The 14,372-nt window shown below is 40.1% G+C and overlaps 1 protein-coding gene across 1 annotated transcript in view; it reads right to left on the bottom strand.

The window, feature by feature from the left end:
* Nucleotides 1–9,821: 9,821 nt before the first annotated feature.
* LOC308081432 (uncharacterized protein) overlaps nucleotides 9,822–14,372 on the bottom strand; it is a 10,392-nt gene continuing 5,841 nt past the window's right edge. The window contains exons 4-7 of the mRNA XM_080457801.1: nucleotides 14,030–14,060; nucleotides 13,769–13,795; nucleotides 12,469–12,936; nucleotides 9,822–12,202 (exon numbers count right to left, since the gene is read on the bottom strand). Of these exons, the coding sequence (XP_080313927.1) occupies nucleotides 12,716–12,936; nucleotides 13,769–13,795; nucleotides 14,030–14,060 (279 nt within the window). The 3' untranslated portion in view covers nucleotides 9,822–12,202; nucleotides 12,469–12,715. The remainder of the gene's footprint in view (nucleotides 12,203–12,468; nucleotides 12,937–13,768; nucleotides 13,796–14,029; nucleotides 14,061–14,372) is intronic.

Here is a 14,372-nt window from a genome sequence, read left to right as displayed (position 1 = left end):
TTAAAATTTTCCTAAGTACAGTACTTGAGTAAATGTAAAAAAAACAAAAACAGAAAAGGCCTATTTTCATTCCAGCTAATTTTATTAGCTGGAATTAAAATAGGCCTTTTCTGTTTTTTTGTTTTTTTTTTCACTATCGGTTGCATATCGGTTGACCTATATAATCCAAACCTCTCTAAAATCGGGTATCGGTCACAAAAATCCATATCGGTCGGGCTCTACTTCTTTTCACAACCGTCGCCATTTGAAATTGACTCCAAAACATATTACAGATAGTGAGACAGCAGACACTACAGATAGAGAGACAGCAGACACACAACCATATCTCCAGCACCTCAACTTAAAGAATAATGTTCAACTTGTCATTCAATAGGCGGTGAATCGGAGCTTGAAGGAGAGACTCATTCAGCTGGACATGGACAGACAGAGCCAACGGGAGGTAAGGATATTGGACAGTACTGGTTTTCCCCTATATTTCCAGCACCTCTACATACAGAATAATGTTCCACTTGTCATTCAATAGGCGGTGATTCGGAGCTTGAAGGAGAGACTCATTCAGCTGGACATGGACAGACAGAGCCAACAAGAGGTAAGGATATTGGACAGTACAGGGTTTGTAAGTAAGAGGCTTTGTCGGTCGGTCTGTGGCATGTCATCTCCCACCAGAGTAACTCCAATTTGCACCAAATTGGGTGGAGATGTGTAACATAGTAGGAGAATTAATGCCTGTAGCTTACTTAGCCTACCTGTGGTACTTTAACGAATAATGTTCTTGTCATTCAACAGTTGCTAAACGGAGTGCGTCGGCGCCAAATAATGGAGAGACCCATTCTGCAGGAGATGGACATACAGAGCCAAAAAGAGGTAAGGATATTGGCTGGCATACAAGAGGCTTTGTCAGTCAGTCGATCTGCCATGTCATTTCCCTCAAGGTTAACTGTGGTTTGCATCAAATTTGGTTGAGATGTGTAGCATGGTAAGAGTCTCTTTGACCCCGATAGATTCATAGGTGGCGCTATAGCAACTGATTGAAAAACTAAATGCACCGTTCTGCAGAAACAACAACTCTGATTCACATCATATTTGGTGGACATTATTTTCCCTTCTCACCACCCTGCATCGGACAGCTGCTGGCTGTGGTTGGTGTAGCCTACACCTGATTCTCAACATGCCTGTACAAGACTATTATTGTTGCCAGACCCAAGGGGTCGGGCTTACATGAGGCTTTGTACCTGTTTTCTCCATACATGGGCATGCCCCCTTTGCCCTTAGGCCCCAGCCATAAAAGTCTGTCCCCCTTTTGTCCATACATGGGCATACACCGTGACGTAGTGCTGGGTCTGGCAGAACCAGGTCTCCTGGTCTTGTTATCCATGATATTCAACTCACACTCTTATTTTATAGCTTTATTATTGTTGTTGGTGATGAACAGGCGGGGACTTGTTATCCCTGTGGGCGACTCCAAAGTTCAACGTTACTTTGTTGCTCTAAATTATACTTACCTGACTGGAAATTGGTTTCTGGGTATAAAAAAAAGAAAGAATTACTCATACTCACCTGGTAACCTGAATCAAAGTGATACTCACCTGTTAACCTGGGGATTAAGATGCATACGTTCTAATTACCTGGAAAAAGAAAAGAGTGTTGATTATCTAATATCCACAGTAGAAGGGGGCTGTGAATTTATTTAATATATTGCAAATACTTACCGCCGTACACCTGAAACACAAGAAATAAATCTAACTAAACATATTTAAAAAAATATGCCTTTATCCATAAGTAGAGGGGCAGTGATGCGCTCCAAAACATTCAGCACTTGTGCAGTATAGAAATGAAACGTGACTAAAATGGCCAATCAAAACATGCCGTATCTATATCCAGTGGTAGAAACAAATGTAGATTTTAGTTAACTCCTCCAAAAGAAGCAGTTCCTAAGACGATGACATTAGACTAAGACTAATCTGTTTTTTGTTTTTTTTGTTTTTTTTAGCTCGGCAAGAATCAAATAGGACGACATGGGGACCGGAAGAAAAGGCAGCTGTGGAGAGGCACCTAAAGCAGTATATACTGACTTGTAGGGTCCCAGACAAAAGAGCCTGTGACAAATGTCTCGAATCTGAGCCAGCCCTTAAAAAGAGACAATGGAAAGCTATAAAATATTATGTTAATAATCGAATTGTAGCTTTAAAGAAGAAGATGTAGAGGGAGTACTACTACAATACTACGTACTGTCTTAACGAGACATTAACATTGGCCAAGTTTTCTCCCTTTCGCTTAATTGTTTTACCCCTCTCTTGGATTGGGTCACTGTTAAGGTTCCAAGTACACTTCATTCAACAGTAATGGTACATAGGTGCCTCATGGGGGCGCCACTTGTCAGACTTTAGAGTGAATAATAAAGTTTGACTGTTTTCCTGACCTTGTCTTGAGTAATAATTCTGAATCTGCCATAAGTCTCCTTAGGACAGCCATTCGGTGGTCTGCCTTTATTCATCAATGAGTGATTCTCAACCTGTTTTTCAATTCAAGGACCCCCAGTTTACTTTGCATTAGGGCCACAGACCCCCATAGCTCTTGAGAGTTCACAAACGGAACCAAACAGACGCACTGGTCCATTTGGTTCCATTTGTACAAACACTCTCAGAGTGTTGCCAGTCCATTTAGTATATTTAGAATTTTTGACTTAGGAGAGGGCGCCAGGTGCAGTCTTTTGGGGGAAAACCAGCTTCAGTCTGCCCTATGAAGAAAGCGCAGCAGAACACAACATGGTGGCCCCCATCATTGAGTGCATTGGACAGGTGGCGCCATATTGTGCGGTTCAGGCTAGTGTCGCACAGCTTGAAAACGCACCGTGGTGCTGATTGGCTTGTCGTTAGACCCACCCCCACCTCCGACTCTGATTTGACAGGTATTTCTTCTACCGTGAAAAGCCAGAGGCTCACATTATGACACCAGACCAAGAGGAGCCCCACTCGGAGAGTGTGCGGGGTCTATGGTCTGGAACCAGGCTAGGTCCGCTGGTCATCAAAAATAATGAATAATTTGGTTTTTGGGTGAACTACCCCTTTAAAACTGGGAAAGCATCTGTGTAATTTTAGATTTAAGCTATATATATATATGTGTGGTGATTCTTCAAAAATAGCAGATATACAAGCTCATAGCGCATCACTTCGTGCCGCACTACGAGCTTGTAGATCTGCTATTTTTGAAAAATCATGAATATCTTTGAATATAATATATATTTTTTTAAAGCAGTTTCTTTTTAACTGACATCTTTGCTTCTGGGAGTCCCGAGGCACAGACTATTTTGAGATGGGGGTCCGCGGCCTTTGGTTTGAGAACCACTGAATTATAGCAACATACGTTTTTCTGAAAATTCAGGATTCAGAAGACATTTTTTTATTCGGCTTCAGGTCTTCGAGTCTAAATCAGTGATTCTCAACCTTTTTCATTTCAAGGACCCCCAGTTCATAATTCCTTAGGCCAGGGACCCCCAATTTGATACCTTTTTTTTTACATCTCTGGGACCTCAAACTACACTGTAAAATACCCAGTCCTCAGACGGAAGAGCACGTATTGGCCTTAGATACTCAGAGTAGCAACAACAGAAACTTGATATCAAGACGTATTGGGTAATTACACATTCTGTCTAAATGTTCATGTTTTTTTAGTTTGTTGTCTAAATGACCCACTGTTCTGTCTGTGATGCACTTTGCACCTCCTGAATATGGAGGTTTCAGGAATGAATACAGACATACAAAAGTGTCACTTTTCACCTACAGTCACTTCTTTTTTTTTTTTACTCTTTTTTTTCAGAAGTTTTATCAGACAGTACATAAAATCAAATAGTACAGAAAAGCAACAGAAAAAATAGCAGTAAAAATAAAACATACAGACAAAACAAGAACAGAACAGTAACAAATAAAAAGATGTCATGGGACATTTGGTACTAGTAATAAGACTGAAACATGTTGACAGTATTTAAGACCAAATACAAAGTACAATATACCATAGGGAGGATACAACCAGCCATCATCAGGGATCTGGCTCACAATCTAAATAGTCCAGCCATTTCCCCCATCTTTTTTCACCCAACTCCTTTTGGAGCCTCAAAGAGTAGGTCATCTGCTCTAAGAGATGCAATTGTCTCACAGTACTGATAAATAGTCCCATAGTAGGGCAGTTTTTCTACAACCAGTTCTTTGTAATAGCTTTTTTGCTTGCTGCAAGTAGGATCTTAAACAAATAGGAGTCATTCTGACTCAGTCCATCCGGGGTTTGTCCAAGATACAAAGATTCAAATGTAGTATTGATACTGAAACCCAGAATTTGAGATAAGTGTTGCTACCTCCTTCCAGAAAGGTTGAATTGCAGGACAAGACCAAAAGACATGTGCATGGTCAACCATAGTATCTCCACATTCCCTCCAGCAGTCCAGCTGGTTTCCAGTTGGTTTAGACTTCTGTTTGGGAGTGATAAAGAAGCGGATTTGGTTTTTCCAGCAAAAGTCTCTCCAGGTCAAGGAGTTAGTAGTCGTTGATTGTGTTTCCCATGAATCCGACCACACTTCATCACTTATGTCAATGTCAAGTTCTTTTTCCCATCGTTGTTTCACATAGAGTCCTTATTCAATGACACAATTCCATTGTATAGTTTACTTATAAGACCTCTATTACTCCCTGAGTTATAAGCATCAACAAATACAGTTATTATAGTTGGTGTGATCCCCGGATTGGACCTTTTTATTTCTTTTTTAATCATTGTACATATGGAGGTGACACCAAGACGAACCCATTGTCTATATCTGCCGTCCAGTAATGCTGGTACGAAGGCAGGATTGTATGCTGGCCAGCTTAATAGCTGGGTGTTCCCCAGAAAGATAGTAATATCTGAAAGAGTGTTATGGTGTCCCCAGAAAGATGGTATTACCTGAGAGTGTTAAGGTGTTCCCCAGAAAGATGGTAATATCTGAAAGAGTGTTATGGTGTCCCCAGAAAGATAGTTATATCTGAAAGTATGTTATGGTGTCCCCAGAAAGATAGTTATATCTGAAAAAATCCCTTAACTGCAGATATCTGAAAAAGTCCTGCTTAGCCAGCCCATATGTCTGACTCATATTTTCAAAACTGTCAATATCATATATCACATATGGAGGTGACACCAAGACGAACCCATTGTCTATATCTGCCGTCCAGTAATGCTGGTACGAAGGCAGGATTGTATGCTGGCCAGCTTAATAGCTCAAATATGGGGACGCATATTCGCAGGCATCACAAAGACATTGATCTGGCCGGTAAAAGGATGACACAGCCAACGATTCCAGGCTCTTATAGAGCCAAACTCCCACATCTTTCGACCCGCGCTCAACAAATAACGAGCGCAGTTGGGATGTTAATAGCATTAGACATGCGACCCCTTTCAGTGGTGGAGAACGCTGGGTTCAATCATTTGATCAGTGTCCTAGAACCACGTTACGAAATGCCATGCAGATCGCATATGAGCACAAAAGTGTTGCCTGCCTTGTATGAGAACTTAAGATAATGAGCAGTCTTACCCACATTTAGCAAAGCTCTCCAAACATTATCTTGCTGTTCAAGCAACAAGTGTTGCAAGTGAGAGAGTGTTCTCAACAGCAGGAGACATTGTGACAGCTCAAAGGAATGCCCTCACTCCAGAAAATGTGAACATGCTCATCTTCTTGAAGAAGAATTTGAAAATAAAAAGTGAATAGTATGGCGTAGCTTATTATTCACATTTCTTGTTTGTTAAAGCTCTTACCTGTTCAAACAATGTGAACATACTTTAAGAAGTTTAAGAACATGTAGCCAAATAACAGTTGTCTTTGGATCCTTTTTTCTTACATGTTCAATTTTGTATTATTTTTTTAGATTTTATTTAGTTATAGAGCTTCACAAGAATGTTGTTGTTGTAAGGGCATAAAACCCTTTTTGTTATTCTCATTCTCATTATTCAAATAAAAGAGACTTATTGAGAAACATGTGTTTTTCTTTACAAATCAAGACAATAGCCTAAATTAATAATCATATAGCCCTCAAAGCTGAAAAAAAGGACGTTTTAAAAATAGATATCGTATCGAAAATCGAATCGAATCGTGACCTTAATATCGAAAGTCGAATTGAATCGTGGAATAGGCGTATCGTGACACCCCTACTTCTAACCATATTTTAAATGAAAATTTACCCATTGGCTCACTGTCTGAAACATTCCTTTCTCTCCCTCAGTGCAACCTAGTAATGACTGTATTGGTTTATCCATTAAGGATAGCTCTATGTTTTTCCATTTAGCAATATAGGACAGGTTACACCAATATACAAGGGGTCTCAGCTGTGCTGACAAATAATAATCCCTTAAGGAAGGGAGGGACATGTCTCCTCTCGCCCGGGGTAGCTGTAAGGTAGAAAATTTCACCCGTGGCCTTTTCCTGTCCCAGATAAAACGTGAAATATGTTTATTCCATTCTCTGAATTGTTTCAAGGGTATTTCTACTGGTAGTGACAAGAAAAGGTATAGCAATCTGGGTAAGATTACCATTTTGACTGCTCTTATTCTACCTCCTAGGTCAAGAGGAAGTACAGTCACCTTTTTGAACCCAAATAGGGCAATTGTTTACTTTTAAATTAGCACTGAATATTTGATTTTGTCTGTGCAAGTGTAGGAACATGTGTATGAGTGTGTGAGGAAACAACAGCATGCGTTGTTGATCATGGGCAGTTCCTTCACCATTTACAGTATAGACGGTCCTATGTGTACAGTTGCAAAAGTGTCACTTTTCACCTACAGTCACCTTTTTGAACCCAAATAGGGCAATTGTGTGACACCTGACCCGAAAGAAAACATGTTGTCACCTTTTTCACCTCGGGGCTGTTTGCATGCCTGTGAATAAATCTCAGTAATACCTGAAAGAGTGTTCCGTGTCTGTTGTTAAATACAATGTGTTAAGGTGTTCCCCAGAAAGATAGTAATATCTGAAAGTGTGTTAAGGTGTTCCCCAGAAAGATAGTAATATCTGAAAGAGTGTTATGGTGTCCCCAGAAAGATGGTAATACCTGAGAGTGTTAAGGTGTTCCCCAGAAAGATGGTAATATCTGAAAGAGTGTTATGGTGTCCCCAGAAAGATAGTTATATCTGAAAGTATGTTATGGTGTCCCCAGAAAGATAGTTATATCTGAAAGTGTGTTATGGTGTCCCCAGAAAGATAGTTATTTCTGAAAGTGTGTTATGGTGTCCCCAGTAAGATAGTGATATCTGAAAGTGTGTCATGGTGTCCCCAGAAAGATAGCAATACCTGAGAGTCCCCTCATGGGTGGACCCAGTCAGGTCTGGGACAAAAAGTATTGAATATTGCTAATTTGAAGTCATATTCTGGTTCCTGATTTTTTTCTGATCATGCCTGATTTTTCTCAGAGGCGTAGGATGTCTAGAAAGGGGTGTCCTCGCATGGGAGGTCCTTGTCATGTGTCCCCAAATGGTAGCATAAACAAGCCTGTGTGTGTGTGTGTGTGTGTGTGTGTGTGTGTGTGTGTGTGTGTGTGTGTGTGCACTACTGATGTGGCTCATTTGCACATTTCAACCTCATTGTATATGTTATCATTAGTTCAATACATCTGTTTATTCTCTGATTACATGTGGTCTCCCTTGTGTGTCTTTACACTTCTCAAAGGACCAGTGCCAGACCCAACTGCATGTGTCATTCTCTCTGAAGATAACTATCATCTGCTCTATGCAAAATATGTGACTAAACAATGACACACTTGTCTTTAGATGTGAGGTGTCAGGTTTCAAACTCTTTTCAAAGTATTCTATCTACTAATTACTGTTCAGTAGATGTGATTGTGAGTGTCATATTTAGCCATAGTACTATACAATATTTTTAAGTCTTCTATCTAGTGTATGACCCAATAACATATTATTCTGACTGCCTAGAGAGATATGTTCCAAACCGGGCCCTCAGGTCTTCAAGTGCTGACCTGCTCGAGGTGCCTACAATGACATATAAAAAATACGGTGAAGCAGCATTCTGCTTTTACGGACCGACAGTGTGGAATAAACTCCCATTACACTTAAGACAGGCAGCCTCTGTCGATAGCTTTAAAGCACAGCTCAAGACCTATTACTTCACTCTTGCTTTTAGCTGATTCTTTGGTTGATTTTTAATTCCTCACTGTATTCCCTATTTTAATGTTGTTTTATGCCTTTGCTTTTGTTTTGTGTGAGTGGAAGAGAGAGTCATGGTAGTTAAAAGACAAGAGTCTGATAACTCCATCCGGAGGATTTAGTGAATTATCCTCTGGGGCACGTCGACACGTGGTGGACCCTCCAGGGCAGATCCTTTTGTCTATGTTTAGTCTATATATCTTGTATAACCCCGATATCATTCTCAGGGGTGTACGGTGTGTGGTTTGGATGTGATAAGTTAGCAGATCCCCTGGGCTAGTCCACACGTGGTAAACATGGTGAAAATATATTACTAAGGTGTAATATTGACAATTGTGTGAAGATATATTACTAAGGTACTAAGGTACACGTGGTAAACATGGTGAAAATATATTACTAAGGTGTAATATTGACAATTGTGTGAAGATATATTACTAAGGTACACAAGGTACACATGTAATATTGGCAATTGTGTGAAGTGTGGATATTTCTTTAGCTGTGTTGTAGAGGACAGTGGCCACTACATTTAAGTTATATCCATTTGTGTTGTAGTTGTGTAGTGGCGAGGGCCACTGCATTTTACTGCATTTTACTGCTTTTATTTTATTTTATTTTATTTTTGTTTGCTTTATTGTTAAATTGGTTCTAACTGTAATTGTATTCTTGCTCTGTAAAGCACTTTGAGCTGCATTTCATGTCATGAAAGGTGCTATACAAATAAAGTTTATTATTATTATTATTATTATTATTAAGATAACATCTCACACCCATTCATCATTCATCAAAACACTGACGGTGCGATTAGACATGCACTGAGTGGCACGCTTAATGCTTGCCACTTGTTAGCATGTCACACTTGAGATAGAAGTGGACTACTGTATGAACACAGTATTGATAACAATGTTTTAAACTAACTAGTTGTATGAGTGAAATTAATCAAGATTGAGGAACAACATGGCATGATAGCCTCTCTTGACTAAAATGATCGTTTAGACAAGCTGTTAAAGACTCACACCAAGTCTCTCTTTCTCCTCCCAGGCTGTCAACACTCCTGCCAGGGGTGCTGTCAGCAGTCGCCCCGGGCAGGAGGGCTGACAATGAGGAGCAGTGTATGACTGTGTAAGCTCACTATGACTGACAGTCCTTTAGAGAGGAGGAGGCCTATGTCTATGTGTGCTGATCACTTTGGCCCACTGACATTGTCATGGAAATACCTGGTACTTTCCTGTTTTTTTCTACGTCTAGGAGATATAAAGACATAAAACATCAACGTGAACAACATGAAAGAGTTTGTCAAGACTAGGGCAGTTTACTGTCGATGTCTGGTGAGAAACGCGCACATGCACGCACGCATGCACGCACGCACGCACGCACGCACGCACGCACGCACGCACGCACGCACGCACGCACGCCTTAAGCAGTCTGTCTGTTAACACTGAACACTTCTATATAATCTCTCGTTGGGAATTGGGAAACAAAACATTTTCCACTGCAATTCTGAAAATGCCATTAAAAGGGTCTGGCGTGTTACCTTTCCACACGTATGTGTACGAGAATGTAAAGAAGTGTTTTAGATAATTGTAAGTACCAATCCCTGTTCATTGATGTGTTTGATTCTGCGTGAGACCAAGGACCACAATTAATAATCAATAAGGTTTTATTTGTCTCTCACTCACACAGGTAGAAGCAGCAAAATGTTGGAAGGAGGGTAGTATAATATACACAAGAAACTGGGGTTTTAAAGAAAAACAAAGGTTAAAAAAACGTACAGTCAAGACCCACTCTTTAAGCCCCCTTTAAAAGGAACTTTAGCAGCAAATAACGTTGAGAGGCAGCAGTAAGGAATGTGCAATAAGGAGTGAGTCTTTTGTGTTTATCCTTGACTAACTTTCTTCTTCCTGAGTTTTCTTTTAAGGAAACGTCAAATAAATCTAATCAAATCAACTTTTCTAAAATAGAGGTAGAGTGTTTAAACTTTAGGCTAAAGCTGTTGAAGGTTGAAGGTTGATCGATCATAAACCCACATCTCACACTTGTGAGATAATCCTGATTTCATGCTGGTTTTGAAGTGGGTGTCACATGAACCCATGAATGAAGCTTATCATGGTTAACTGGCCGAGATACTCACTACGGGTGACTTATTGTGGTTTACTGAATGAGATAAGATGTGAGGTTTATGGTCTAAATGCTCTCTATCAGATAAAACTACTCACTTCTACAAAGCTGTGGTGTTCCTGTGTTAACTGGAAGCTAACAGTTGTTCCTATTGTACATGGTACACATTAATAAACAAATTTGAGTGCAATAATCTATGAATAATGTAGAATTCATAGCACCTCATCATGTATTTTCTTATTGACTATAGTCTTGCCTCTATAAAAACGGTTTAAAATGTTGTTTTCTTGCTGTGAGACAGAACGTTCCTTAACCCTCGTAGGGTCCTCGGGTCCTTTTGACCCGGTTTAACATTTTCAACATGAATTAAAAGTATGTAAACATTTTTTGTTCTCTATGAAACTTCTTCTATTTGCCTTATTTACTGTACTAAACATGTGATATGAAAATGAAAATTTTCATTTTCATGAAAATGAAAATTTTCACACAGGGCCTTCGGGTCAAAGTGACCCGAAGGCCCTGGGTGTGACTAAAACACGAAGACCCTACGAGGGTTAATGTAAAAAAAAGCAAAACAAACTTTTAACTTAGAAACTAAATAAAAATAGAATTTAGCGTAGGACAGTAGCACATTTAGAAACCAAGATAAGCAAAACAATATATGTAAACCCAGCCAAACTAAAATGTACACTTTTACTTTGATTTAAACATAAATACAGTAAATAAGGTATAATGTAAGAAGCTGGAAAAAAAGTCAAAACTTTTAAAAACAACGTGAAATTCAACCACACATATCATCCAATGACACACTTACAGTACAAAGAGGTGTTTCTATGGTCATGTGGTCATGTGACATAACCACTTAAACCCTGAGCCTATATGGTTGACCGGAGTCCCTCAGGGCTCTATACTAGTGACATCGCTCTCGTTAAAAATCAAGCTCACAATGTCTGCGAAGGTTTTCTCCAGAATACGGATGCTGGGGTTTAAGTGGCCATTTCCCCAGATCATTAGGCGAGTGTCACTTAAGGGACATGGGTGACATTATATTTGGTCCATAAACGGGAGAAGTACAAATAACGGGTGGTACTTCAGTTGTATAGATCAGTGGTTCTCAAACATTTTCATGTCAATATTAGGGGTGGGACGATATGGGTATCTCACAATACGATATCTGTGGCGATATTAGGCCCTCGATAACAATAATATCACGATATTCGATATATTGCGATATCAGGATATATTGCATGAAATTTCACCAACGATATATCACGATAGTCATTGTATTCAATTCATGAACACATAAAATAGCTCCAAACAGTTCAAAATCATCATCACACAAATACGGAGTCGGAAAACAAAACGTATTAAAAAAAAAACTGCGATTTATATCGATATTTTTCGGCAGTATATCGATTTTTTATCGCGGGAGGAAGTATCGCGATATATAGCGATATCGATATATCGTCCCACCCCTAGTCAATATGTATTTGGCCACGGAACCCCTTATCTGAAATTATTTTGAGCCCATACAAGATTTGTGATGTTAAAATGTTTCAAAAATATTCAATTTCTTTCTCATGTTAGGGTTAGGGTCGTGACCTTATGCATCGTGCGATGCATTGTGAGCTTGAAGATCGGCTATTTTCAAATAGCCAATGAATATAGGTTTTGAAGTGGTCAAAGTGATTTGGATGTTATATTCACAGATTCTGCTAGGGACCCCCTGGAACCCCCTCAAGGACCACTGGGGGTCTCCGGACCCTACTTTGAGAACCACTGGTATGAAGGAGGTAACCGGAAGGCTCACCCCAAAACACGGCGACCGCACGCTGGGGCGGTTCTTGTATTCTTGTATTTGTTTTTCTGAGGATAAGGTTAGAAATACGTTTAGGGTTAGGCATAGTTTAGCCTCGATCTCCAGGCTTTTATTGTTTAGTTTTGCTAAAAAATAAAAGCCTGGCCCAGCCCGTCGGTGTACTCGGTATGAGGAAGTGTTTCACTTCCCAACCAACCAGAGTGCAGTGGGCGTCACTCGTAATGTTGCGTTAACGGGGCGGGGGTTGACGGACAGATCGGTGAACCAATGGGATCAGGCGCAGTCTCTCGCCGGCTCTATACACCCGCCCCTCTATACACGAAATCAGGAGCGTTGGGGCAGTCTAGGCATAGTTTTACTGGGGTTACGTTTAAGAATAGGGTTAGGTTTTGGCACCGTTTTACTGAGGTTAAGTTTAGGAATAGGGTTACGGTTCACTGAGGTTACGTTTAGGTATACCAGGTAGGGACCGTTTCAAGGTTTCCGGATTTTTGCCTGGGGCGACTGTGTTTTGGGGCGAGCGTTTTGGTATTCATAGAGGAGGCCTTAAATCAAAATGGTCCTACTCGATGTGAGATAGTTTAAAAACACTGAATTAAAAACAACTTATTGTAATGAAATGCTTGTCTTCACAGCGCTGTAGGAGCCCTGGTCTTCAGTGGCATCATGGGTTTCACTGACAGTGAAACTCTGCTGGCCTTTCCGTTTGGACAGCCAGAGACGGTAGACAAGACACGAGAGGACGATGGCTCCAACAGGAACAGCAAACATCAGTAGAACCTTCCATGATTCTGGACACCAGGCACCGAGGCAGGTCAGAGGTGGACCTGTGCAAATAGAAGAGAGTACATTAAGCCATTAAAACCAGGAAAGCATCTGTGTCATTTTAGATTAAAACAAAAAAAAAGTTTTGCCAAACAACGTTTCGCCCATGCAGGGCTTCATCAAGGAGAACTTGATGAAGCCCTGCATGGGCGAAACGTTGTTTGGTTAAAATAATAAATACAAAAAAGATGGGAGAGCAGCCGTGTGCGGACATTCCCTTTTTTCTTCACTTAATTCTTTTTGGGTCCAGCACCGTGTTTACAGATACTGTGGGGATGTGCATATCCTACCCCTTTGTTCATTTTAGATTTCAGCCATATTTTATACCTTGGCTATTCAAAAATAGCAGATACAAGCTCAGGGATGAGCTTGTAGATGTGCTATTTTTGAGAAATCGTGAAAAACAAATCTAATCTTTGAATCAAACATTTTAACTGAAATCTTCTGGGGGTCCCTTGAAAAAACTATTTTGAGATGATGGGGGTCCGCGGCCAAATACATATCATTTTGGGGGCCTTTGACATGAAAAGGTTTGAGCACCACTGATAGCAACATACGTTTTTCAGAAAACTGTTAGGATTTAGAAGACATGTTTTAGAATCAGCCTCAGGTATTAGCCTCAGGCATTAAGTAGCTCACTTTGTGAGCTACTTAATACATAGGGTACAGTGGGAATAAGTCCGCACACTTGCATTTGTACATATGATATTTGTGTGTGAGACTGTAGTCAGTGTTAGTGGACGTGACTCACACCTCTAGTAAAACAGGAAGGAAGTTTGAGGTCATAATATGGTTGATGGAATGCACCCAAAATCTAAGAGTCATGTCACTCACCTTTGGTGGGTCTTGCTGAACAGTTAGCTATAAAAACAAGACATTGATAAAGGGTTATTGTTGAGGGACATTGATAAAGTTATTGTTGAGTGACAACAAAAAACAAACAATGACAATATTTGATATTTGAATAACTGGTTCTGAGAGTTACTAGAAAGTGCAAAATCAATCATGTGAAACCACAATGCATCAAACTGAAAGAGGGAAATTAAAGCTTTATTTATGAATGAACGTCACTGGAAGTATATCACCTCCTCTCACCTTTGCACTCTGTCTTATATGAGATCTGGAACTAGAAGAGAGAGATATTTTCATAATTAGTATACAAGTACATACAGTATCGTGTGTGTGTGTGTGTGTGTGTGTGTGTGTGTGTGTGTGTGTGTGTGTGTGTGTGTGTGTGTGTGTGTGTGTGTGTGTGTGTGTGTGTGTGTGTGTGTGTGTGTGTGCGTGCACACGCACGCATTCCTCAAATCATGTATTATCTTTTAACTTTTGTCTGATCACCATTACTTTGCCATGTTTTGACAATACAGTGTATATTTTGTCATGCCAATGAGACACTGCAGTAGGAAATGGATGCAGACAGATTTGACAGCTGATA

This window comes from Gymnoscopelus braueri (assembly GCF_963280865.1).
Source record: "Gymnoscopelus braueri genome assembly, contig: SCAFFOLD_227, whole genome shotgun sequence".
Taxonomy (NCBI): domain Eukaryota; kingdom Metazoa; phylum Chordata; class Actinopteri; order Myctophiformes; family Myctophidae; genus Gymnoscopelus; species Gymnoscopelus braueri.
This window is presented reverse-complemented; position numbering and strand designations above follow the sequence as displayed.